This window comes from Myxine glutinosa, chromosome 10 (genome assembly GCF_964187855.1).
Source record: "Myxine glutinosa chromosome 10, kmMyxGlut1.1, whole genome shotgun sequence".
Taxonomy (NCBI): Eukaryota; Metazoa; Chordata; class Myxini; order Myxiniformes; family Myxinidae; genus Myxine; species Myxine glutinosa.
Window position 1 is genome coordinate 102,894,324 of NC_136270.1, and position 24,335 is coordinate 102,918,658.

Genomic DNA, 24,335 nt, shown 5'->3' on the forward strand with positions numbered 1-24,335 from the left:
TCCCAATGGATAAATAGAAAACGCATCCTTTCTCCAAAATGAAAAGACAATGGTCAATTGCAACCTCATTAACATGTCACAGTGAAATGCCTTCACTCCCCTTCCTCTTCCAGGATGCATTCATTCAGCAACACCTTCATTAACCCATCAAAACGCAAACCACTTACTGTTAAAGCTCCACTCTTATTTCCCACTTTGCTAGCACCTCTAGAACCACCTCCCATTGTCCCTGGAGTCCTGTCTCCATTACTTACAAATGGCTGCTTACGTCCATTTCATTCCTTAACCTCTTTTCTACCTATACCTATGACTGATCCTAGTCTTCCATAAATGGCCCCAACATATCCACCTGTTCCCCCTTTATATCACATCCTGTCTCCCACTAAACTTGCCTCTATTTATTTCAGATCCATTTATTATCTTTCATTCTTGTGTCATTGTTTTAAGCATCCTCCCTCTGCCATTCAGCTCCTCCATTAGTCGAGGAAACTTATTAAGTAAAACTATCATCCCACAAGTCCCCTAATCATTTTCATCACAAGAGAAAACAAGAAAGAGCAGTCAGAGATTGCAGACCCTTCACCAGGATGTGTTTTCAGTGGTTTTTAAGGCTTTTGTGTTAAAACAAATATGGCGGCCGAACCACGTGACCGATGAGGTCATCCTTTTTTTTCTCCACTAATGTATCCCTTGATTATGCTCAAGAAATTTCATCTTGATCGGATGAAGTTTTGTACTTGTCGAATTATGACGTCATTATGGAGAGACGTATGACATCATCATTAACACATTTTATTCCCCATGGAGAGTTCTTTACAATGAGTCTTGTCTTAATTTTTTCTATGCAGCACTTTCGGAGATATAGAGGTGCAAATGTTTTCGGTTTTTCCAAGATGGCGGCCGAACCACGTGACTGATGACGTCATATTTTTTTTCTCCACCAATTTATGCCGACATGACGCTCAAGAAATTTAATCTTGATCGGATGAAGTTTTGTACTTGTCGAATTATGACCTCATAATGGAGGCACCTATGACATCATCAACATATTTTATTCCCCATGGAGAGTTCTTTACAATGAGCCTTGTCTTAATTTTTTCTATTCAGCGCTTTCCGAGATATAGAGGTGCAAAGTTTTTCGGTTTTTCCAAGATGGCGCCCGTACAACGTGACCTATGACGTCATAATTATCGTTTAAAAATTCTACAGGTGGCGTTGCACCTATGGTGAAAATTTCCTGTCAATTGGATCAACGGTTGCAGAGAAAATCATATTTATTCTGTGCGGACAAACATCTTCCGCCAGAACATTTAGTTTTGTATCCCACTGGTAGGCCGGATCTGGATTCGGACCTAAACCAAATTCGAATCGGCTTGTTCATGTCACCTAACCAACTCATCCACCAAGTTTTGTCATAACCCATCCACAACTTTTCAAGATATCGCACTATATTGCTTTTTGCCGGCTATCTCTCAATGGTGACGAATCACTTAAAAATTATAGTATCTGGATCCAGATCTTCACCAAAATCTAATCCGTCAAACTCTAATCAAAATTTTCAAATTATAACTATTGATTCGGTCACAGCTGGAACAGAAGGAGCAACATCAGCAGCAAAAAGAAGAACAGTATTAATGTGGTCAGCTTTCTGCAGCATTAGTCAGCCAATAGAGACATTTTCTTGACACACAGAGATGAATTGCTCATATTTCGCACACCCAACCTGTCCACCATGTTTCGTCTGAATCAATCCATAACTTCTTGAGTTATCGTACTCAGAGAAAGAAAAACAAGGGTGAAAACACAACCTCTGTCCATCTCCGGTGGTGGAGGTAAGGAGGAGGAGTTGAGGGTAAAAATGATTGAAGCTGTCCATCTCTCTGATATTGTGCCCGTACATCCTTTATTAGACAATGAACAATTAAATGCCACAGGTTAAAGTATGCTGTTTCCCAGACTAAGTGAAAGGGAGGGACAAGACACATCAATGGAAATAGAAGAAAAGGTTAACCCCAAAGAGTACTTCACCAGCAATTGCATTTGGCTGGTGCTTGACCACTTCATATTTTTAAGGGATACTTGATGAGAGTAGAAGAGATTAAGAAAAATTACCTGTATTAAAACAAAGCTGGCTATTTGCTCAAGTGGTTAAAGACTTCCTTCTTTTGCCACTGGCTGGTGTCTGTGTAATTGCTGTGGCTGCCCCCCTTTTGCCAGCATGGACTTGGCAGCATGGTTAGTATGCCAACACCCCTCTAGATAGGTTTAGGGAACTTTCGTCATCATCTTACTATAATTCACCAAATGTCCGTCTGTCCGTTCGAAGGTACCGCAAAAACGGCTGAACCGATCGCAACGATATTTTGGGTGGGTATTCCTGGGACCCCCTGGAGTAAAATAGGCTATATTGTTTTTCAAATTCTTTTCCAATTTTCCAGTTTTTCCAAACACGATGGAATAATATTTACCGATATGAACAGTGATGTGGCTTTTGTTGAAATTCTACGTACCAGGAGAGAGTAGATCGATTCCTGACGAACTCTTCCTATATAAACGTGCGGCTCCGAAGTAACACGATAGCGTGTGCAAAGCGACTGAGAAACAGGTGTAGCGGCCGCTTCCGTGTTACAGATTCGGCGCGCACTCTTCACACATAACTGTGCGACTGAGAAAGACGTGTAGCGACCGCTTCTGTTTTGCAGAATTCCATCTTTTTTCAAAATGGGCGCCATGTTCTGTTTAGATTTTGATGATTTGCGTGTGATATGATTCAACGGATGTTTATATGAATCGTTTAAAATAAAAAAAGCCTTCAATTTCTGATATTTTTCCTTTTCATTTGGGCTTCCCAATTGAAGCCCCACCCGTAGGGCAACGGTACTAGTATTAACCCATACTAGTACCGTTGCTAGTGTGGGTTAATTTGCGGTTTCTATTTTACCTGGATACAAAGATCATTTTCAGATTACAAAATATTTATTAGGTCCTTCCTAAAAGGTCAAACAAATAATTGAGACCTGACTTGTCTGTGCTCCGTTTGCTTGTTTTTCTTTTTCAGGGCTAACGGCATGTATGCCCGGGCATTTGAACCCACCGTCACAATCCTGCTTTCTGCCCTTGCAATGGGAATGCATGCACGGCAACTCGATCTGAAACAGCGTCTGGACCACCTGTGGGCTTCACAGGTGAGCCCCAATAATTGACTCCATTATTAAGTCAATATATGCTAACACAGTATTGTTGAACTTGAGTCAAAAACAACGACTGCAGTCTGTATTTTGTAAGTCTCAGATTTGAGATATGAGGACTCGTACTCAGCGATTAAATAATTAGCCTGTCCCTTGCGCAGCACGAGACGGGGTTTTGCAATCACTTCTGTCTGTCTGTGTGTCTGTCTGGGCCGTAATTTATTTACCATTTGAGCGATTGTCATCGAATTTTCAACAAAGTTTTATTATGAGGACTAGTGTGGATCTCGCCTCAACATGAGTCGCTGCAGGCATGGGCTTGTTCTGACTGACTGGACGTGAATTTGTGTTGTCATGATTTACACCAATCATAATACAAACATTTTTTGTACAAATTTATTTGTAATATTGGTGATATTATTTATTTGTAATCTAAAAAGGTCCAAGTGGTCTAAAGCTATAAATGGTCAAGGGACCAAGCTAGTCTAATGGTTCTGAAGGCTCTTATGGGTCTTTAGGGTCTTCGTGGTCTTTAATTGTCTTTAATTGTCTTTGAGATATTTGTGTCTGTGGTGTCCACTTGGTCTTTTTGGTCTTCTGGGTCTTTTGGGTCATTAAGGGACTTTTGGTTCTCAATGTCTTTTGGGTCTTCAAGGTCTTTAATGGTCTTTGGGGTCCTCTGGGTATTTGGGGTCTTCTGGGTATTTTGGGTCATCTGGGTCTTTAAAGGTATTTTGGGTCTTCTGGTCTTCAGGGTCTTTAAGGGTATTTGGGGTCTTCGTGGTCTTTTGGGTCATCAAAGTCTATTGCATCTTCAGGGTCTTTTGAGTCTAAAGGGTATTTTAGGTCCTTTGGGTCTTTCAGGGTCTTTTGGGTCTTCAGGGTCTTTTGGGGATTCGGGATATTTTGGGTCTATTTTCAACAAAGGTTTATTATGAGAATATGGAGAAGACAAATTCATAATTTTATTTTCATATTGGGTCACTGAATTAGTTCACCAATCATAAGCCAGAAGCCGTTTATTGGTTTTTATGTTGTTGGTCGACAGGTTATGATCGGTATTTGTGTTAAGCTCATCCTGGAGCTGCGACCGAGGTGTTGAGTAAAGTACACAGATGAAAATGTTTCCTCGTAAGCATACCAGGTGAGATGCCTGAAGCCTAGCTGGGTTTGGTATTTTTCCAAGGTCATTATAGGGTCATCGGGTCATCATTCCATATGTCATTATTTTCGGGGTTCGAATCCTGACCCATCTATAAACTATCAACCTGGTGTTTCATACACAGGCCGATGCAGCAATCTGTGCACCGTTCCTCGGAAGGATGTTAAGTGTGCCAATACTGGTTGTTAGTTGACATGAAATGTCCCACGGTGTCAATCACGAAGAGGATGTTGACATCCCTGAACAAATTACAAATTCCTGCTAGCTTCAGTCAACTGTCCTGTGATAACATTTAATGAGAGAGCATGCGCCATAGGTAGGCATGCATGGGGAGAAGGAAATTCCTCCTTAATTGCTCAACTGAGTGCAAAGAGAAAAGCTATGTCATAAAGATGGTGTCACTGGTGCACAGAATTCTCCTTAATTTACATCATTTCCCCCAAGCTCTGTGGTTATTTGTCTGAAGCCAAGACGGGTGTTGTCTCAGGTATTTGTCTGCATGTGTGTGACTTATGTTGCAGCTCCTCCACGAGCCTTAGTCCCTACAGAAAAAAGCATAACCGCAAATTTTTATTATGCATCAGGAGATCCCGGGAGGTTTTGTGGATTTGGGGAAAACGTTAGGAGCCTTGTCCCTCATCATATGCACCTCCACCAAGCCACCACACACAAACACACACAAACACACACACACACACACACACACACACACACACACACACACTACACAGGCACAAACAGATGTGGAGGTCTTCTTCTGTTCCACCTCCTGAAAACCCACCCATGGGCGGAGATAGCAGCCAACATCAGCAACTTGCACGCATACACACTGACACGCACAAACATATACAGTGCATTCAGAAAGTATTCAGACCCCTTCACTTTTTTCACATTTTGTTATGTTGCAGCCAGACGGAAGCCTCTCTTCGGTGAAAGACACATGAAAGCCCGCTTGGAGTTTGCAAAAAAGCACCTAAAGGACTCTCAGACTGTGAGAAACAAGATTCTGTGGTCTGATGACACCAATATTGAACTGTTTGGTTTCCGTCTGGCCACTCTGCCATAAAGCCCAGATCGGTGGAGTGTTGCAGTGATGGTTGTCCTTCGGGAAGATTCTCCCATCTCCACATAGGATCTCTGGAGCTCAGCCAGAGTGACCATCGGGTTCTTGGTCACCTCTCTTACCAAGGCCCATCTCCCCCGATTGCTCAGTTTGGCCAGGCGGCCAGCTCTAGGAAAAGTCCTGGTTGTTCCAAACTTCTTCCACTTAATAATTATGGAGCCCACTGTGCTCTGGGAACCTTCAATGCAGCAGAGATTTTTTTTGTAGGCTTCCCCAGATCTGTGCCTCGACACAATCCTGTCTGAGCTCTGCAGGTAGTTCCTTCGACCTCAAGGCTTGGTTTTTGCTCTGATATGCATTGTCAGCTGTGAGACATTATATAGACAGGTGTGTGCCTTTCCAAATCATGTCCAATCAATTGAATTTACCACAGGTGGACCCCAATCAAGGTGTAGAAACATCTCAAAGATGATCAAGAGAAATGGTAGGCACCTGAGCTAAATTTCAAGTGTCATAGCAAAAGGTCTGAATATTTATGTCAATGTGATATTTCAGTTTTTTCTTTTTAATAAATTTGCAAAACTTTCTAAAATCCTGTTTTCTCTTTGTCATTATGGGGTATTGAGTGTAGATTGATGAGGGAAAAAATGAATTTAAACGATTGCAGCATAAGGCTGCAACATATCAAAATGTGAAAGGGTCTGAATACTTTCTGAAGGCACTGTGTATATATATATGTATATATATATATATATATATATATATATATATATATATATATAAAGGAGGAGTGTCTGTGTGTGTGTCTGTCTGTCTGGATGTCCGCTTATAACTCAAGAACTACACATCGGAGAAAAGTTTTAGACACAGATTCGGAATCAGCATAAAATCCCGGTGGTGTTAGGCTACGTTTTATTTTAATATCAATGGTTTAAAAAAACCACACCAGCTGCAATTCCATGGTGTAGTTTGTGGCGGCGCTAGACGTTTGGGGTGTATTGCAATGGTTTGTCGGGTTTGGCTGTGGGTCCAGAATAGCTCCCATTTCCTTATGTTCTTCCACTTTTATTTTGATTCTTCTGTTACAACGCCTTCCTTATCTACCTTATATCCCCCCGACGAGGCCTCTACATAATTTCATGCGGCAGAATTTCGTGCATTTTGAGTGAAAGAAGTGAGACGAAGTTGTAGGAGGAAGAAGAGGCGCGGTCACTGTGTAGCCTCGATCGTGAGTGGAAATGGCGGGAATTGCGTTTGTATCGCAAAGTAAAGGATCTGCTGTAGCGGTTACCGCTGGATGTACATAATCGCCTTGCACCGGCCAGAACACGGCCAGACGCGCCTCTCCCGGGCATGCCCAGACTCACTGTTCCCGGGCACGCCCGAACCTCCCGGGCACGCCCGGTCTCGTCTTTCCCGGGCATGCCCGCTCTCGCCTTTTCAGGGCTCGCCCAGAGCGTCCGGGCATGCCCGCTATCGCCTTTCCAGGGCTCGCCCAGAGCATCCGGGCATGCCCGCTATCGCCTTTCCAGGGCTCGCCCAGAGCGTCCGGGCATGCCCGCTATCGCCTTTCCAGTGCTCGCCCAGAGCGCCCGGGCACGCCCAGCCTCGACTTGCCAGGCCGCAGCCAAACACGCCCGGGCAGGTCCAGACTCGCCTTTCCAAGGCTCGCCCTTGATACCCGGGCATGCCCGGTATAGCTTTTGCCGGGCAAACTTCCCGACATAAATGTGTATATATATTGTTGCCCGAAAAACGGGCTTGTCAGAATACCTGAGCTGTTTTGTTTCAATAAAGCAACTCGGACGAATTCCGTCTTTGGTCGCGTCAATTCTTTCGACTCGCGTTGGAGCGCAGTTCCTTCACTGCATTCATTTCTGAACTTGCATTGGTGGATTGTTATACATCTGCATTATTTTTCATAAAAAAACTTTATGTTGGACTTGAAGGCTCCAAGCACGGACTATATTTCACTGCTTCCACTGCTTCCAATTTCACCAATTCCACTGCTTCGCCGATGACATCCAGCTTTTCATCTCCACCAAGTCCATCTCCACCGCCACCCACTCTATCCTGACAAACTGCATCACTGAAATAAAATCCTGGCTTCAAATCAACTTCCTCAAACTTAACTGTGATAAATCTGAAATAATCATCATTGGCCCAAAAACGCTCACCAAGTCCACCCATAACTTTGCCTTCAACATCGACGGTTTCCCAGTGTCCACCTCCCCTCACATCCGGAATCTTGGCATCATCTTTGACCAAACCCTCTCCTTCGACAAATACACTAAACAGATCACAAAGACAGCCTTCTTTCACCTGAAAAACATCGCCCGTCTCCGTCCATCCCTCTCCTCCGTGGCTGCAGAAACCCTCATCCACGCCTTCATCACTTCCCGTCTGGACTACTGCAATAGCCTCCTTTATGGTTCACCCTCAACAATCACCAATAAACTCCAATACATTCAGAACTCCGCTGCCCGTCTACTCACCCATTCCCGGACCCGTGACCACATCACCCCCGTCCTTTACAAGCTTCACTGGCTCCCCATCTCTCCCAGAGAATCCAGTACAAAATCCTCCTCTTGACCTACAAAGCCCTCCATAACCTGGCCCCATCCTACCTGGCTGACCTCCTCTCCAGACACACTCCCACCCGCAACCTCCGCTCTGCTGGTACCAACCTCCTGACCCCCCCCATCCGGACCAAATTTAGATCCTGGGGGTACAGGGCCTTCTCCATCGCTGCTCCCACCCTCTGGAACTCGCTACCTCACACCATCAGAGACTCCTCCTCACTCACCACATTCAAAACATCACTCAAGACCCACCTGTTCAACACTGCATTCAACATTTAACCCACAGCATCTAACCCCTGACTATCTCCTCTCCTTCTCCCTCCTTTGTGCTTTGAATATTTCCCTATTGATTCTTCTTTTTTTGCAATTGTCTTTATGTTTTGCTATGCATTATGTTTTGCACTCTGTCAAAGCGTCTTTGGGCTTCCTGAAAAGCGCTATATAAAATAAATGCATTATTATTATTATTATTATTATATATATAGCCCTCATTGAGGTAAAAATAAAAGTAAAAAGCCTGCTATCGCTTGCCAAGCTAGCCGTTCCCCCCTCCCCTCGCCCTCCACTCCCCCTCCCCTCCCCCCTCCCCCACCCCTCCCCCCTCCCCCACCCCCTCCCCTCCCCCCACCCCCTCCCCCCTCACCCACCCCCTCCCATCCCCCCCACCCTCTCCCCTCCCACCTCTCCCTCCCCTCCCCCCTCCCCTCCCCCTCCCCCTTCCCCTTCCACCCTCCCCCCTCCCTCCCCTCCCCCCTCCCCTCCCCCTCCACTCCCCCTCCCCTCCCCCCTCCCCCTCCACTCCCCCCTCCCCCCTCCCCCTCCACTCCCCCCTCCCCTCCCCCTCCCCCTCCACTCCCCCCTCCCCTCCCTTTCCCCATCCTTCCCCCATCCTCCAGAAAACCAGAAATGTTGTATACCAAGAGGTTTTGAGAAATTGACAATATTGACAAAACGTCATGTAGGAAATGTACTGTGATATTGCTCTAAAATATACATGTTCTTTTCATCATATATTTGTCTTATTCTTATTCAACCCGGGCGAAGCCGGGTACCTCAGCTAGTACATATATATATATATATATATATATGTATTGTTACGTGCTCCTCCCCAGCCCCCGGTCACGGTGTACCTCCGAGCCCCGAGAGGAGTCACGGCAGAAAAATGTGTTATTCTGTATGTCAAAGATCAATGGTGAAGCCACACCAATTGTTACAAACAAACAAATATTGTATTAAGATCACACAAGAATAACAGTACAACAACAATAGTAATCAATTGTACAACCAATATATATTTCCTATGATTGTACCATCAGGTTCGTACAATATAACTCACTGTGCTCCAAGTGAGCGAAAAGAAGAAGATGCCCAATGTCTCTTTCCGGGCTTCAATCCTAAGTTGATTCCGGCTTCAAGCCAAAGTCGATCCGCTCCAGCGATCGTCAGAACAATGTCCAATCGAGACCAGAATCCCGTTGGGTTGGCAGTTACAGTCCTGCTGCCAAAGCTGCGCAAAGGCACCCTCAAGGCGACTGGGAAATCACACCCTCGGGTATGGACGTTTCACGGCTCCAAATCGGCGACACGCAGATTTTCCACTCAAAAGCCACGTGACACACACACCAGATCAACGTCTGAATGCGGTGAAAATGATCGAAGCGAGATGAAACCTTGAGTGAAGCGCAAGTCCTGCGCGAGTCAAAATGGCCGACGGCCCGCTCTCGAGGCGTGACGGCACGACGATGATTCTCCTCGGAATCAACCGCCAAAACCTGACACGCAGGTTGATCTGTCACAGCGATAACAACTCTGTCGCAAGAATCCCTTTCCCGGGAAACCCGAAGTTCGCTAGTGACCTCCGTTCATCAACGTTTGCTCCAGACCTCGAAGCAGCTGGGCTTCTTCTCCTCCTCTTCTTGTTCGTCATCCGGTTTCCGGTTTCTTTTAACTCTAACTTTTCCACCTTTTGAAAACGGTTCATAAACAATAAACCTTTCGAAAACAATAATAGTACATGGAATCAAAAATGTTTACATATATATATATATACATATATATATATATATATATATATATAGTATATATATATATATATATATATATATATATATCCATAGTGTGATGGACTCAGTTATGTACCATTTGCCAAATTACTTTTGGAGCTTTAGCAAAATCTGGTCGAGCTCCAGCTTTGCTTTTATTGCATTCTTAACCCAATGTGCAATAGACTCCGCAAGGTGCTGCAAGCCGTCTCAAATAATGATCTCTATGGTTATGAATATCGTTCCAAAAACAATGCCGAGCCCTAAAGTTGTTTTGCAGACGCATACTCAGCATGATGATTCAGCGGCTAATGACCTCCGGCAAATGGAAGGTCACCCCAATGGGGAAGGTCCTTTTATCCTTCCCCAAAAGGAAAGGCATGACCTTCCTTTTGTAGCCTTGACACCTGCTTGTTATTTATCCCCACTGGTGTGAATTGTAGGTTTTTATATCTTTCCTTTCTCTTGCAGGTTGTTTGCAATTGTGTTTCTCCCAAGGTTTTACATCACTGGCAGGATAGTGCAGAGATGTTCACGTTCGCCTCTGACCTGTTTAGCCTGGGTTTCAATCTTGACAAAGGTGTAAACTGTCATCCTGGGCAGGCAGGGCGAGGCATCGACTTGTGTGCCATCCCTCAGATGGACGTTTAAGCTGGGCGTCCCAATGCCAACATTGGTTGATGGACTTTAAAGATCCCACGGTGTCCTTCACGAAGATTAAGTGAGCTATCGCCATCACCCTGGAGAAATTCCAAAGAAAGTGGTCCAGTTTTCTTGGAAGTTGCTTGACACCGGATTGCACTGCTTGCTATCTTGCGGTTGCTGTCTGGGCAGCATCCTCTGCACACTATAAACAAACTGACCAGGTACTTCCCATGTTTCATGCGAATGGCCTTGTTCAGACATGAAGGGCAACCATTTATATTCTATATCGCTTTTTGGATGAAATTTCACATTCCATGATCATCCTGACTTATTTCATTTTCTGGTAGTGTGCGTTCCTCTGAAATCGGCTTCTGCCCCCTCCAAATTTGCAGCTTTATTTTGAGGAAGTGCAACATTCAATTCGGTGTACAGGTCACAATAAAATGTACAGTAATAAACAGAATTCCAAGCAGACTTTGAGAAACATGTGCGACAATCTGACAACCATACAACTTGTAATATTATTTTTCGCGAAATACATTAGGGACGATCCGTACTTGAGATGTAACGGATATTGCAGCTGAAACGTCACTATTCACACTCCGACTTGAGGTTTCGTCGCTTAAGGTGTTGATAAGGTGTTGCTGCCCCATGCCTTTTTTTTAATCATCGAACCTATTCCATCACCTCGGTTTTCCTTTAAATAACAATTCACTTTTTCTTACCCTTTTTTTTTGTGGTGCTTGTGTTTTGGTTTGTTTTTCACAGGGCAGGTGTATGCGGCTGGTGCTGTAATAGGGTACTACGTGGTTTAGCACTCGTTGCTTTTAGCTATGACTGCCGGATAGCTCTGCGAGCGAAAAGAAGGCCTAGTGTGTAAGAACTTCCTTCCGGAACATTGTCAAGACTTTCAGACTACCTCGTAGTGGTGCACCATGGCAACGGTGCTCTTGAGGGCACTGGCTAAATGTCTGGAGGATCTCATAGTAGGTTGGTACCCCAGAGGTGTGGTGTGCATGGCCCTCCATTGTGAGAACTTGCTGTGACACTCAACGATCCAACCAGGGTAGGTGGAGCTCTTTGGCCTTGGTAGGCATTCCACTTCGGTGAAGAAAACTCTATTTGCAAATCCACCTGATGCCCTGAACGGAATGTCTCTTTAGACAAAGCTACGATGAAGCTAACTCCGAGGGCCTTTCACTCACTCACCGTAGGCAGGTTGGTGGTCTTTCTGTCTTCTACCGACTCCTCTCCGGCCTTGCTCCCCCAGCTCGCTCTGTGCTCTGCCCCCCAAATATTCCTACAGGTCGCACAAGATCTGCCAGCAACCCTGTTATGGTTAAACTGCCAAAATCTAGGCTCTCTGCTCACCTTCACTCTTTCATTCCTCTTTTCTCCCGCCTCTGGAACAAACTCCCCCACTCCCTTCAATCCCACTCCCCCCTCCAGGTCTTTAAAACAGCTGTTCACCACCATCTCTTATCTTCCCCATCCAAAACCTTGATCTTTTCTACCCCCGCTAATTTTCACGCCAGATACACTTTTTAGAAATTCCAACTTCTTTCCTGGAAGTCCTTGCATTGTCCTTGTGTTTTATACCTCTCCCACCTCCCCCCAAGCGCTCTCCATCCCACAGTTCTCTCGATGTCCCTGCTCTCAAATGTTGTGTTTGTGTCCTTCCCCCTCTCTCCCCATCTTCTCTACCACTCCCCTTATTTTGTGTTTTATGTGTCGGTTTGACTTTTTGTGTGATTCATGTTAGCTCTTTCACGAGCCTCGATCTTGTATACAAAAAAAATAAAAAATAAAAAAAGGCGAGGTCCACAGCTGATTCTGTGGTGGCATCAGGAAAGGCATCCGACCACAAAAACATGCCTCCAATATTCCTTTTGGCGTTGCGGCCTTTAGGTGAATCATGGCTTACACACGTGCAAGCATGGAAACGGCTGTAAAATAATGATGATGATGATGACTTAACTTATCCCATCTCCCTCCATCCCAGCCCTTCACACTGCATCTTCCTATCATGTACTCTTTAATCATTGTAAATGCCTTACTCCTCTAAAACTCTGCATGCTCAATAGTTTGGATTGAGTCCTCCCCATTTCACCAAAGCGAGAGTCACAAACATCCTTGGATGAGGGTGCCGGAGTGTTGTTAATCAGCATGCAGGAGGCGAGATTATCCCCTGTCCAGGTTTTCTGTGCTTGTTGACAGGTCTGTCTCTCCCACGCTGCTGAAGAGCAGTCTTGCCCATGCAGATTAGCCTCCTGTCTGACGAGTTGTGCAGAAATAAGCTTCATAAATATCAGCAGCCTTTCTTTGTGCGCTGCTGGAGCCAGACCCCGCTGAGGCGTCTGTCATGCCGCTGGGGCATTGCGGCCTACCAAATCAGCAAGCGGAAATCCTCGCTGTGGGAAGGTTATCATGACAATTGAAATACTGGACGAATGATGATTCAATACCCTTCTTGGATCATTTCCATCACACATGCCTCTCTCTGTACCATGTGGCATAGGATATTGTACATCGCTTTGCCTAAACTCAACATCAAGAGGAGTCTGACCTTTTATTTTAACTTTGGTTAGAGCGTCTTCACTGAGTCTGGGAGGTCGGTGGTTCAAACCCCAGCTGAGTCGTACCAAAGATTTAATAAACAGTTCGTGCTGCTTTCTCGCTTGATGCTCAGCATTTTAAAAAGGATAGAGCACGGACAAGCAACCATTGCTCAAGGTTTGATGGGCCGAATGGTCTCCTCCTGCGTTTAAGTTCCTTATAAGGCAACTCTTTTTTTTAGTTGGGCATCATTTCTTTCATTTGAGCCCTGGGTCATCTCACTATAATTCACCAAATGTCCACCCGTCTGTCTGTCTGTCCGTCCGTCCGTTCGAAGGTACCGCAAAAACGGCTGAACCGATCGCAATGATATTTTGGGTGGGCAATCCTGCGATCTCCTGGAGTAAAATAGGCTATATTGTTTTTCCAATTTCAGCTTTGGTCTCCATCATTTTCAGGTTTGGACTCCCGCATAACGTTATTTTCCCGGGTGCCGCACAAACGGCTGCACCGATCGCTGCACGGCTGCACCGATCGGACTCGGTGACCTCGGACAAAGACCTTTTATAAGGACATGGGTTGAATCCCTGCTTGAGAGAATGCCAACCCCCTCCCCGCCATCACGATCTTCTCTCCAACACACAATCCCACGAGATATGCGGAAAGGACGACCCAAAACCTTTTATCTTCTTTTTGATTCATATATGAACATCATTAAAAGTAAATAATGACCTCGGCCACAGTTCAACCAACGTGAGTTCAATCTCTACATGAGATAATTCCACATAGCTATTTTGGCGGTGTATAAGCTAACAGATCGCTGTCTCCATCGATCTTGCCGAGGCCGTAACACCTATCGGCTCAAAATCCTTTCAACTGTTGACTTGGTAGTTTTTACAATGAAGGAAACATTAACAATGTTGTTAAAAATTTATTTTGTGATTCATTTGTGATTGGAGTTATATTGTTTGGAATGAAAAAAAGAGATATCGAGTTCAAGTGAATGACGACATGCCGTGATGGTTTCTACTTTCCAAACATGTGGCCACTCTGCCATAAAGCCCAGATCGGTGGAGTGTTGCAGTGATGGTTGTCCTTCTGGAAGTTTCTCCCATCACCACACAGGATCTCTCGAGCTCAGCCAGAGTGACCATCGGGTTCTTGGTCACCTCTCTTACCAAGGCCCTTCTCCCCCGATTGCTCAGTTTGGCCGGGCGGCCAGCTCTAGGAAGAGTCCTGGTTGTTCCAAACTGCTTCCATTTAATAATTATGGAGGCCACTGTGCTCTTGGGAACCCACAATGCAGCAGAATTTTTTTTGTAGGCTTCCCCAGATCTGTGTCTCGACACAATCCTGTCTCTGAGCTCTGCAGGCAGTTCCTTCGACCTCATGACTTGGTTTTTGCTCTGATATGCATTGTCAGCTGTGAGACCTTGTATAGACAGGTGTGTGCCTTTCCAAATCATGTCCAATCAATTGAATTTACCACAGGTGGACTCCAATCAAGGTGTAGAAGCATCTCAAAGATGAACAAGCATTCTGAGTATTGCGCTGCAATACATGTCCCCTACCGGCAGTCTGTCGTCCGGAAAACTGTTGGGGAAATTCCCAAAGTTCAAAGTGCCATAACTTTGTCAAACATGATCGAAACGTCGTGAAGTTCGAACTTGATCTGTAACTTATCATGAGGAAACCATGTACCAAGTTTGAAATCATTAGCATTAAGAGTTTAGAAAAAAAAGTCCGGAAAACTGTTCATTGCGTGACGGACTGACGGACTGACAGACTGACGGACGGAGTGCAAACCTATAGTCCCCACCGGTGTACACCGGTAGGGGACTAACAAGAAAAATGGGAGGCACCTGAGCTAAATTTCAAGTGTCATAGCAAAGGGTATGAATACTTATGTAAATGTGATATTTCAGTTTTTTATTTTTAATAAATTTGCAAAACTTTCTAAAATCCTGTTTTCTCTTTGTCATTGTGGGGTATTGAGTGTAGATTGATGAGGGAAAAAATGAATTTAAACGATTTCAGCATGAGGCTGCAACATAACAAAATGTGAAAAAGTGAAGGGGTCTGAATACTTTCTGAATGCACTGTAATTCCCCAATTCTCTGCATGAAAATCAGATTATCATACAACTAGGGGAATTATCATATTGTTTGTGTGTTTTTTGTGCCCGGGGAGAGTTTCACGTGATAAAAAATTCATATTCCTAGGGGGCTGACAATTTTCTCTATAAAAATGTGTAACATGTAGCGTCGCTTGGTGGAAGCCTGTATTACAAGTCATGTATCAAAAGGGGGGGGGGGGGGGGGGGGGAGGAGGGGATTGGATGGATGGGTTATATGCAAGTTTACACAATGATTGTTTTTGGGGTGGCCAATGTTATGCAAGTAATTTCCAGGTTCACCTGGTGCTTCATAGGAATATCATGACTGTCCACAAATTAAATGAACTTTTAAGTCATTTATTTAGCCTCAAATAGATTTCTTTCTCTTTTCACAACAGTTAGCATCTTTAATATTCATCTTTTGGGTAATGAGGTCAATTGATTTTTATTTAGGATTAAAATATAGGGTTTGTTGTGTGGACTTCTCGGTGTGCAGCACATTATCTGACTTGTGTGAATCGAGTATAAGGGGTGTCTGTAATTTTGCTGGTGGGATGCTTAATCTAGTAGAATGTCTCTCACATTCCTCAGGCATTGTGGGTTTTTTGCAGTCATGTTGGATGGATTTTTCCTTTGTTCAGGTGTAGTTTTTGAAAGAGTTTGCAGGATAGCTTGGAGATACAGTGCCTTCAGAAAGTATTCACACCCCATGACTTTTTTCACATTTTGTTGTTTGACAGGGTGAATTTAAAATGGAGTAAATTGAGTTTTTTGGTCAATGATGTACACGTAATAAATAACCCATAATGTCAAAGTGGGATTTTTAAAAAGAAATTTTTACAAGTAATTAAAAATAAAAATCTGAAATGTTTCGAGTCAATAAATATTCAACCCTTTTGTTCTGACACTCCAAATTGAGCTCATGTGCATGCAACTCCTTTTGATCATTCTTGAGATATCTCTACAACTTGAGTGGAATCCACCTGTGGCCAATTCAATTGATTTGACATGATTTATAAAGAAACACCTTTCTACAGTATATAAGGTTCCACAGTTGATGGTGCATGTCAGAGCAGAAACTCTACCATGAAGTCCAAGGAACTGTCTGGAGAACTCCGAGATAGAATTGTGAGAAGGCATAGATCTTGGGATGCATATAAAACCATTTGTAGAGTGATGAAAGTTCCCAAGAGCACAGTGAGCTCCACAATTAGGAGATGGAAAGAATATGGAACTACCCAGACTCTTCCTAGGGCTGGCCGTCTGACCAAACAGAGGAACCGGGCAAGAAGGACCTTGGTTCGGGAGGTGACCAATAACCCAATGTCCACTCTTACATACCTACAGAGATTATTGGCTGAAATGGTACAACCTGCCGGAAGGACAACAGTCCCTGCAGCACTTAACAAATCTAGAGTCTACGGGAGAGTATCCAGATGGAAGCCACACCTGAGATAAAGGCGCATGACAGCACACCTGGAGTTTGCAAAAAGGCACATGACAGCACGCCTGAAGTGAAAGACTGAGAGCATGAGGCAAAATATTATGTGGTCTGATGAGTTGAAAATTGAACTCTTTGGCCTGAATGCAAAGCGTTATGTCTGGCAGAAACTACATCTGGTACAGCTCATCACACATCTAACGTCATCCATCTCTACCATGAAGATTGGTGGTGGCAGCATCGTGCTATGGGGATGTTTTTCAGCGGCAGGGACTGGGAGGCTTGTAAGGAACAATGAATGGAGCCAAATACAGGCAAATCCTGAAGGAGAACCTGACTCAGAGTGTAAAAGACCTTAGACTGCTGTGAAGATTTACATTCCAACAGGACAATGACCCCAAGCATACAGCCAAAGCAACACTGGAACGGCTTCAGAACAAGAACGTGAAAGTCCTTGAGTGGCCCAGTTAAAGCCCAGACTTTAATCCCTTTGAGAATCTGTGGAAAGACTTGAAGATTGCTGTTCACCAACGCTCCCCATCAAACCTGACAGAGCTTGAGCAAATCTACAAGGAAGAATGGGAGAAACTCCCAAAATCCAGATGTGCAAAGCTGATACAGACATACCCAAGAAGACTCGACGCTGTAGAAGCTACCAAAGGTGCTTCGACAAAGTATTGGCTCAGGGGGTTAAATACTTAATGTAAATTGGATATTTCTGTATTCATTTTTAATTATCTTGTGAAAATTTCAAAAAAAATCCACTTTGACATTAATGGGGATTATGTGTCGATCAGTGATAAAACAAATCTCAATTTAATCCATTTTTAATTCAGCCTGTGACATAACAAAATGTGAAAAATGCCAAGGGGTGTGAATACTTTCGGAAGGCACTGTATATGCAATTTCCTTTGAGCATTCTAGCATCTCAACCCAGCTATTAACTGTCATCCTGGTGTTTTGCATTCAAAGCGAGGCATCAATGTGTGTGCTAACCATCAAGCTGGAGGATCCCTCTGCCAGAAGTAATTGTTAATGGATGTTAAAGATCCTACAATGCATTTTGTGAATAGTAGGCCATTTATTGCCAGCACACTGAACAAATTCTAATTTCCTGTCATGAATGACTGCTGTGAAGGCAACAGGAAAGCACCCATAGTATCACCGTTGCCAAGAGACCTTTTTGATAGCACTGATACTGTTGAGAGTACAGATCATTGATGATGCATGATGATTTTTGAAATTTTTGTACACCGCACCTCTCCTATGCCATCTCCAGGCACTGCATGACGTCATTACCAGGCACCAAAGGGGGCCTGGCAATGACACGCGCTGAAAGGGAGTACTCAGTTTTCACTCCGGTTTCTTTCTAATTTGAGCTGGGAAGCTGAAATTTCGGCACAATAGTGAGCAAGTACTTTGGCAAAAACTGTATTTTTTGTTTTTTGATAATTCAATTAATTGATTTGTTACTTAATTATTATTGATTAATTAAGTACTTATTTATTTCCTTTTTCTTCTGGGCAATATCTCAGGCACCGTTTGAGCTAGGAGGCTGATATTTGGACACGACAGTGACCAAGTGATGTGGCTATCAAGGATATTTTTGATTTCTTGATTAATCGATTAATTATTTATTGATTATAATCAATTTGTTCTTTAATTTTTTCGATTAATGACTTATTTAATTAGTTTTCACAAAGTTACAGCTTCAGATGATGCACTGGTTGTTTAGTAGGTATGCTATTAGCCAAATTATTAAGAAAATATTTTACGATCATTTTTAACTCAACTGGACTACCGTCCAGTTGAGTTCATCACATACTGAACCCTTCGGTGTCCGTCGTCTGTCGTCCGTTAACTTTTCGACGTTAACACTCCAGCGTCCACAAATATCAACTGATTCTGATCAAACTTTACGAGCAGCATCCTTACCCCAAGGACCAGGTTGGTATTACATTTCAGCCCGATCCGTTGAAAAATGGCGGACTTAGGCGACCATTTTGTTTTTGGTCATGAAAACGACGTTAACACTCTAGCGTCCACAAATATTAACAGATTTTGATCAAACTTAGAATGTTTAACCCTTACCACACAAGGTAGGTTGCTATTGCATTCCAACCCGATCCGTCACAAAATGGCCGCCATAGGCCGCCATATTGTTTTCAGCTCCGAAACGACGTTAAGGCTTTAACGTCCACAAATATTTATGGATTTTGATCAAACTTGGTGTGTGAGACTCTTACCACACAAGGTAGGTTGCTATCGCATGTCAACCCGATCTGTCACAAAATGGCCGCCATAGGCCGGTATATTTTAAAATTATTACACAAGGTTGTTGGCTTTTCATTTAAGTCAAATCTAGTACAGACAACTGACTTACTTTAAAGTTGTCCAGTCAGTTCAGTTGAGTTCTGCTTCCCTGGAAGCTCTAGTTTTTTCTTGCTTTGCTTGATGCTTCATTCAGTTGTTGAGAATGAAACACTGGGAATTCTAGTACAGAAATCAAATAGGTTGCAAGATCCTTGTTGCAGATGAGCTTATATAATCTGCCTTGGCAAATAACCTTTTCCTTTAGCATTCCACGACTCGGAGGTGGTCTCTCATATCTGCTGTTGATCAAACACTTAAATAAGTTCAGATGAGGATGAAAAATGTGAAGAAACAGTTTGATTCATTATTATTTGTTATATTATTTGGAGACAACAACCAAATCAACAGAGTATATTTGATTTTAAACTAGAATCATAAGGTCATTAATCATAAGGGTCATTATGCCAAACAGGGTCACTCAGGTATGATAAGCTGTGTAATCAGATTGCTGCAGTCATATGAATTTCATTCTTTTTAAAGAAGAAGACTTTCGGCGAAAAATGGTATTCGAGTATCTTCATTCATTTGTAACTGTGTGGTTAAGTTTTGCAACATGTTTCAGTGATTTTCCATGTTTACGGAAGTCCCAAAGTGCTTCCTTCAGACTACATTGGTGATGCAAGCAGGGAGGAAGAAGGATTCCTTAGTTTTGTGCTTCATACGAAAAATATAAAATACTCGTACATTTTCTCAAGTGCATCCTAATTACCCATTCGGTCACCATGAAGACTCCTATCAATGGCAGGGGCAGCGCAAATGGTGCAATTCGCTGAAACTATTTGAAATGAAAATGGCATGATGGAGGACGACTAACCAAAATACCTGTCCATTGATGCATGTGATGATTCATGTGATGCCGCAGGCAGAAGAGGAGCGGGGTGAGATGGAAAAGGTGAAGAATGACAACAAGCGGATCCTCTTCAACCTGCTCCCCGCTCATGTGGCACAGCACTTCCTGCAGTCCAACCCGCGGAACATGGTGGGGTATCTATCACGCTGAGCCGAAGGACACCGACACCCAAATCGCACATATGTCGCACGCCTGGGGATTGAATCGGGCACTGTTTGGTTCGCAAAGAAGTTTGGAATCAAATTGTGCATGTCTTTTCTCTTTTGCAAGGAATATTGAAGTTGAAACGAAGGTTGGCTGCTTGGCATCCAATAACCAAATCAGCACTGTAGGAACATTGGGAATCAAATCAGGCCGGGCTGTAGAGAACTAGTGAAAAATATTATGATGAGTCATGTGGAGGCAGGAAACTATCAAGCTGTGATGCAAAAAAAGGGTCAACTAAATTGAGACTTTTCGTTTTTACCGACGCCACCGGAGGTGGATCGAGGTTATGTTTTCACCCGTGTCTGTTTGTTACTTGGCAAAAAAAAAAAATTTGGACAAATATTTTGATCACTCCAGTTTGTGTATTTGTCTGTCCACTCACTTATACTTGCCTCCCCCCCTTTTTTAAAGGCCATTTTCCCTGCTAGAGCAGGGGTTAGCCTTGCGGGCCCCATGACAATCATCATGGTTTCCTTTTTGAGGCAATGTTTTTAAGGCCGGATGCCCTTCCTGACGCCAACCCTTTAGTCGCCTCTTCGGACACAGGGATACGGTGTACCTATTCTAAACCGGGGCACACACACCGGCAAGTGCCTACAGGTCACAATTTTGAACTGATCTTCACGAAACTTCACCAAATGGTGGAGTTGGTGGTCCGACAGAATCCTATTTATTTTAGAGGTCAAAAAGTCACATAGGCCAAAGGTCAACCACCTTTTTTCAAATTTCTTAAAATCCTCAATTTTCAACCAATTGACTTGAAATTTGAATAGGATTTTCATATCAACAAACTGATTTAAACCACCAACTATTTTTGAGGTCAACATAGGTCACAAGGTCAACATAGGCCAAAGGTCAACCACTTTTTTTTTCAAATTTCTAAATCCTCAATTTTCATCCAATTGACTTGAAATTTGAGTAGGATTTTCAGTTCAGCGAACTGAATTGAACCACCAATTATATTTGAGGTCAACATCGGCCAAAAGGTCAACATAGGCCAAATTTCAAAAATTGTCAATTTTCATCCATTTAACTTAAAATTTGAAGACTGTTTGAATATCATGTCACAGAATTCAACCACCAATTATTTTTGACGTCAAAAGAATGCTCTACTGAGTGCCATTCTACTTTGTTCTCTTTTGCCAAGTGTCGCTCTATGAGTGGTTTTTCATTTGTGTGTTTGTCTGTGAACAGGATATCTCAAAAAGTTGTGGACGGATTCGGAGGGAATTTGGTGGAGAGCTTGGGCATGTGACATGGATGAAATGATTAGATTTTGGTGAAGATTCGAATGCAGATCTGGATCCGATAATTTTTAAGCGATTCTTTACCATTGAGAGATGGGGCAAAAAACAATATATGGCGCGATGTCTCAAAACTTTGTGGTCGGAGTCAGACAAAACTTGATGGACAGGTTGGGGGTGTGACAATGAAGAACTGATTCAGTTTTGGTGAAGATTCGAAACCAGATCGGATCAGAGAATTTTTAATAGTGATTCTTCCCGATTGAGTGCTAGGGCCAAAAAACGATAAATAACATGATATTTCAAAAAGTTGTGGACGACTTATGACAAAACTTGGTGGATGAGTTGGTTAGGTGACAATAACAAGTGGATTCGATTTTGGTTCAGGTCCGAATCCAGATGTGGCCTATCAGTGGATACAAAACGTAAACTGTACATCCTGGCGGAGGTATGCGCCCTACCGTGTGTCATTCTAGTTTATCCTGCACTCAATATTTTAACCTTTGTTACTGCATTGACATCACAAAAATCGAGTGCAACACATTAGCACTCAGGGAAATTTCTTTCCCATTATGTGTAAACAATGTGTTTGAGATATTTAACTCTCGTTTTGATTGGTTCGACGTTTGCACACCCCACATCCCACTCACCTTTAGCAAGACCTCTACTACCAGTCTTACTTCCAAGTGGGTGTTCTGTTTGCCTCGATCCCCAATTTTAACGATTTTTACATCGAGCTCGACGGAAACAACATGGGTGTGGAATGTCTTCGCCTGCTCAACGAGATCATCGCCGACTTTGATGAGGTGCGTTCAACATGTATTTCACGCTTGCTCGTCTTGTCTGAACATCTTTACGTCATCGTGATCCATAATCACCTATGCTGACTTGTAAAAGAAAGCGCATAATCATTCAATTATCCTGAGACATTTCTTAAAATAAATGCTGTTGCGCAAAGGGAGGGTAACCAAATATCCAAGTCTCGAAAATTTCATATAACTTATCCAATGGTATATAGTAGGACCTCCGAAGGATGCAATGAGATCTTGCAAAACAACATCTGGTCTTGGAGATAAACTCGAGCTGTCTTGTCCAGGAGTTAGTTCAGTGCGAGCAGATATATTTCATAGGTCAATTAAAACAAGAGAAATACCAGAAAATTGGGAAATATAAAACGTGGTACCAGTATTAAGAATATGGGGGACAGATGCTGTTTGGATGTGAAATTGGCAGAAAAAGGGAAGACTGAGTACTAGTAACTGGGAATATGTCAGTACGAACATGGATAAGTGGTGGTCGATTGTTACTCCCTGCCCTCTCCTCCATCTTGTCCCTCACCTTTTCAGTTTTTGTTCCATTTCTGTTTCATCCCCGGTTTGAGCTTGTATCGAGCTTCTTGTTCGCCCCTTATGTCCTCCTCCTCCTCCTCCTCCTCCTCCCCTCGCTCTCATTCTTCCCCATGCCCTTCTTCCTCTAATTGTCCCTCTGTTGCATCCTTCTACCCTGCTATTGGTGTATTTTCTCCCCTTTCAAAAGATGTTCTTTCTGATCCGTTCTGTTTTCTAACTCTTCCATGAGCTTCGACTTTGTATACAAAAAGGGGAATAGGTAAACAAGTGTCGGATTAAATTGAATGAAGAAAAAATGTGAGGGGAAAACTTGTTGGTAATGGGAGGTATCCTGGGAGCAGATGATTTTCCTCATGGGGAAACTTTCCATCCAGTGAATCGGAAAAACGGATTTGGGGATGATAGATTCATTCATTCATTCAGTAAATACAATGCTCAAGTAGACAGCACATTGTCAGGCTACAATAAATCGGATTTTGGGAAGTAATCAGCGTCGCATTATGGATTGTTGCGGGCACGGCACCCACCTAAAAGTGAGTTAACACTATCTAGGTGAGTACCAACCTCGTTGGAGCTAACACTCGATGGATTAACTGAACTAACTACAATTTGCATGAAATGGTGCCCTATCTACAGCTGACGTTGTTCGTATTGCATTATTTTCTGACACGTCAATTAACAAATTTACAGATTATCACTAATTTAATCCTCCAAGGGTAATCCGTTTGCACAAACCCGCTCGGCCCGGAAAAATGGCGAGATCACGAGGCATATCACATCTCTTTAAGAAATAAATGATTTACTATGGACAGCTCAATGCTCATGCCAGCATTCCCATCTGATCCCGTGACTCGGGATGGAGGGGATCTAGCTTCAAATTAATTGCCTCCGCCACCAAAGGTGGATGGAGGTTATGTTTTCATCCCTGTCCGGTTGTCTGTGAAGAAAATGTCTCAAAAAAATTGTGGACGGATTCGGATGAAATTTGGCAGAGATGTAGCGAATGTGACAAGGACGAAATGATTCAGATTTTGAAGATCTGGATTCGGATGAAATTTGGCAGAGATGTAGCGAATGTGACAAGGACGAAATGATTCAGATTTTGGTGAAGATCCGGATTCGGATGAAATTTGGCAGAGATGTAGCGAATGTGACAAGGACGAAATGATTCAGATTTTGGTGAAGATCCGGATTCGGATGAAATTTGGCAGAGATGTAGCGAATGTGACAAGGACAAAATGATTCAGATTTTGGTGAAGATCCGGATTCGGATGAAATTTGGCAGAGATGTAGCGAATGTGACAAGGACGAAATGATTCAGATTTTGGTGAAGATCCGGATTCGGATGAAATTTGGCAGAGATGTAGCGAATGTGACAAGGACGAAATGATTCAGATTTTGGTGAAGATCCGGATTCGGATGAAATTTGGCAGAGATGTAGCGAATGTGACAAGGACGAAATGATTCGGATTTTGGTGAAGATCCGGATTCGGATGAAATTTGGCAGAGATGTAGCG

At 43.3% G+C, this 24,335-nt stretch overlaps 1 protein-coding gene across 1 annotated transcript in view; it reads left to right on the top strand.

Moving 5' to 3' along the window:
- The window catches only part of ADCY1 (adenylate cyclase 1), a 270,713-nt gene that overhangs the window by 187,074 nt on the left and 59,304 nt on the right, over nt 1-24,335 (top strand). The window contains exons 15-17 of the mRNA XM_068126368.2: nt 3,059-3,185; nt 20,031-20,147; nt 22,126-22,275. Coding sequence (XP_067982469.2) covers nt 3,059-3,185; nt 20,031-20,147; nt 22,126-22,275 — 394 coding nt within the window. The remainder of the gene's footprint in view (nt 1-3,058; nt 3,186-20,030; nt 20,148-22,125; nt 22,276-24,335) is intronic.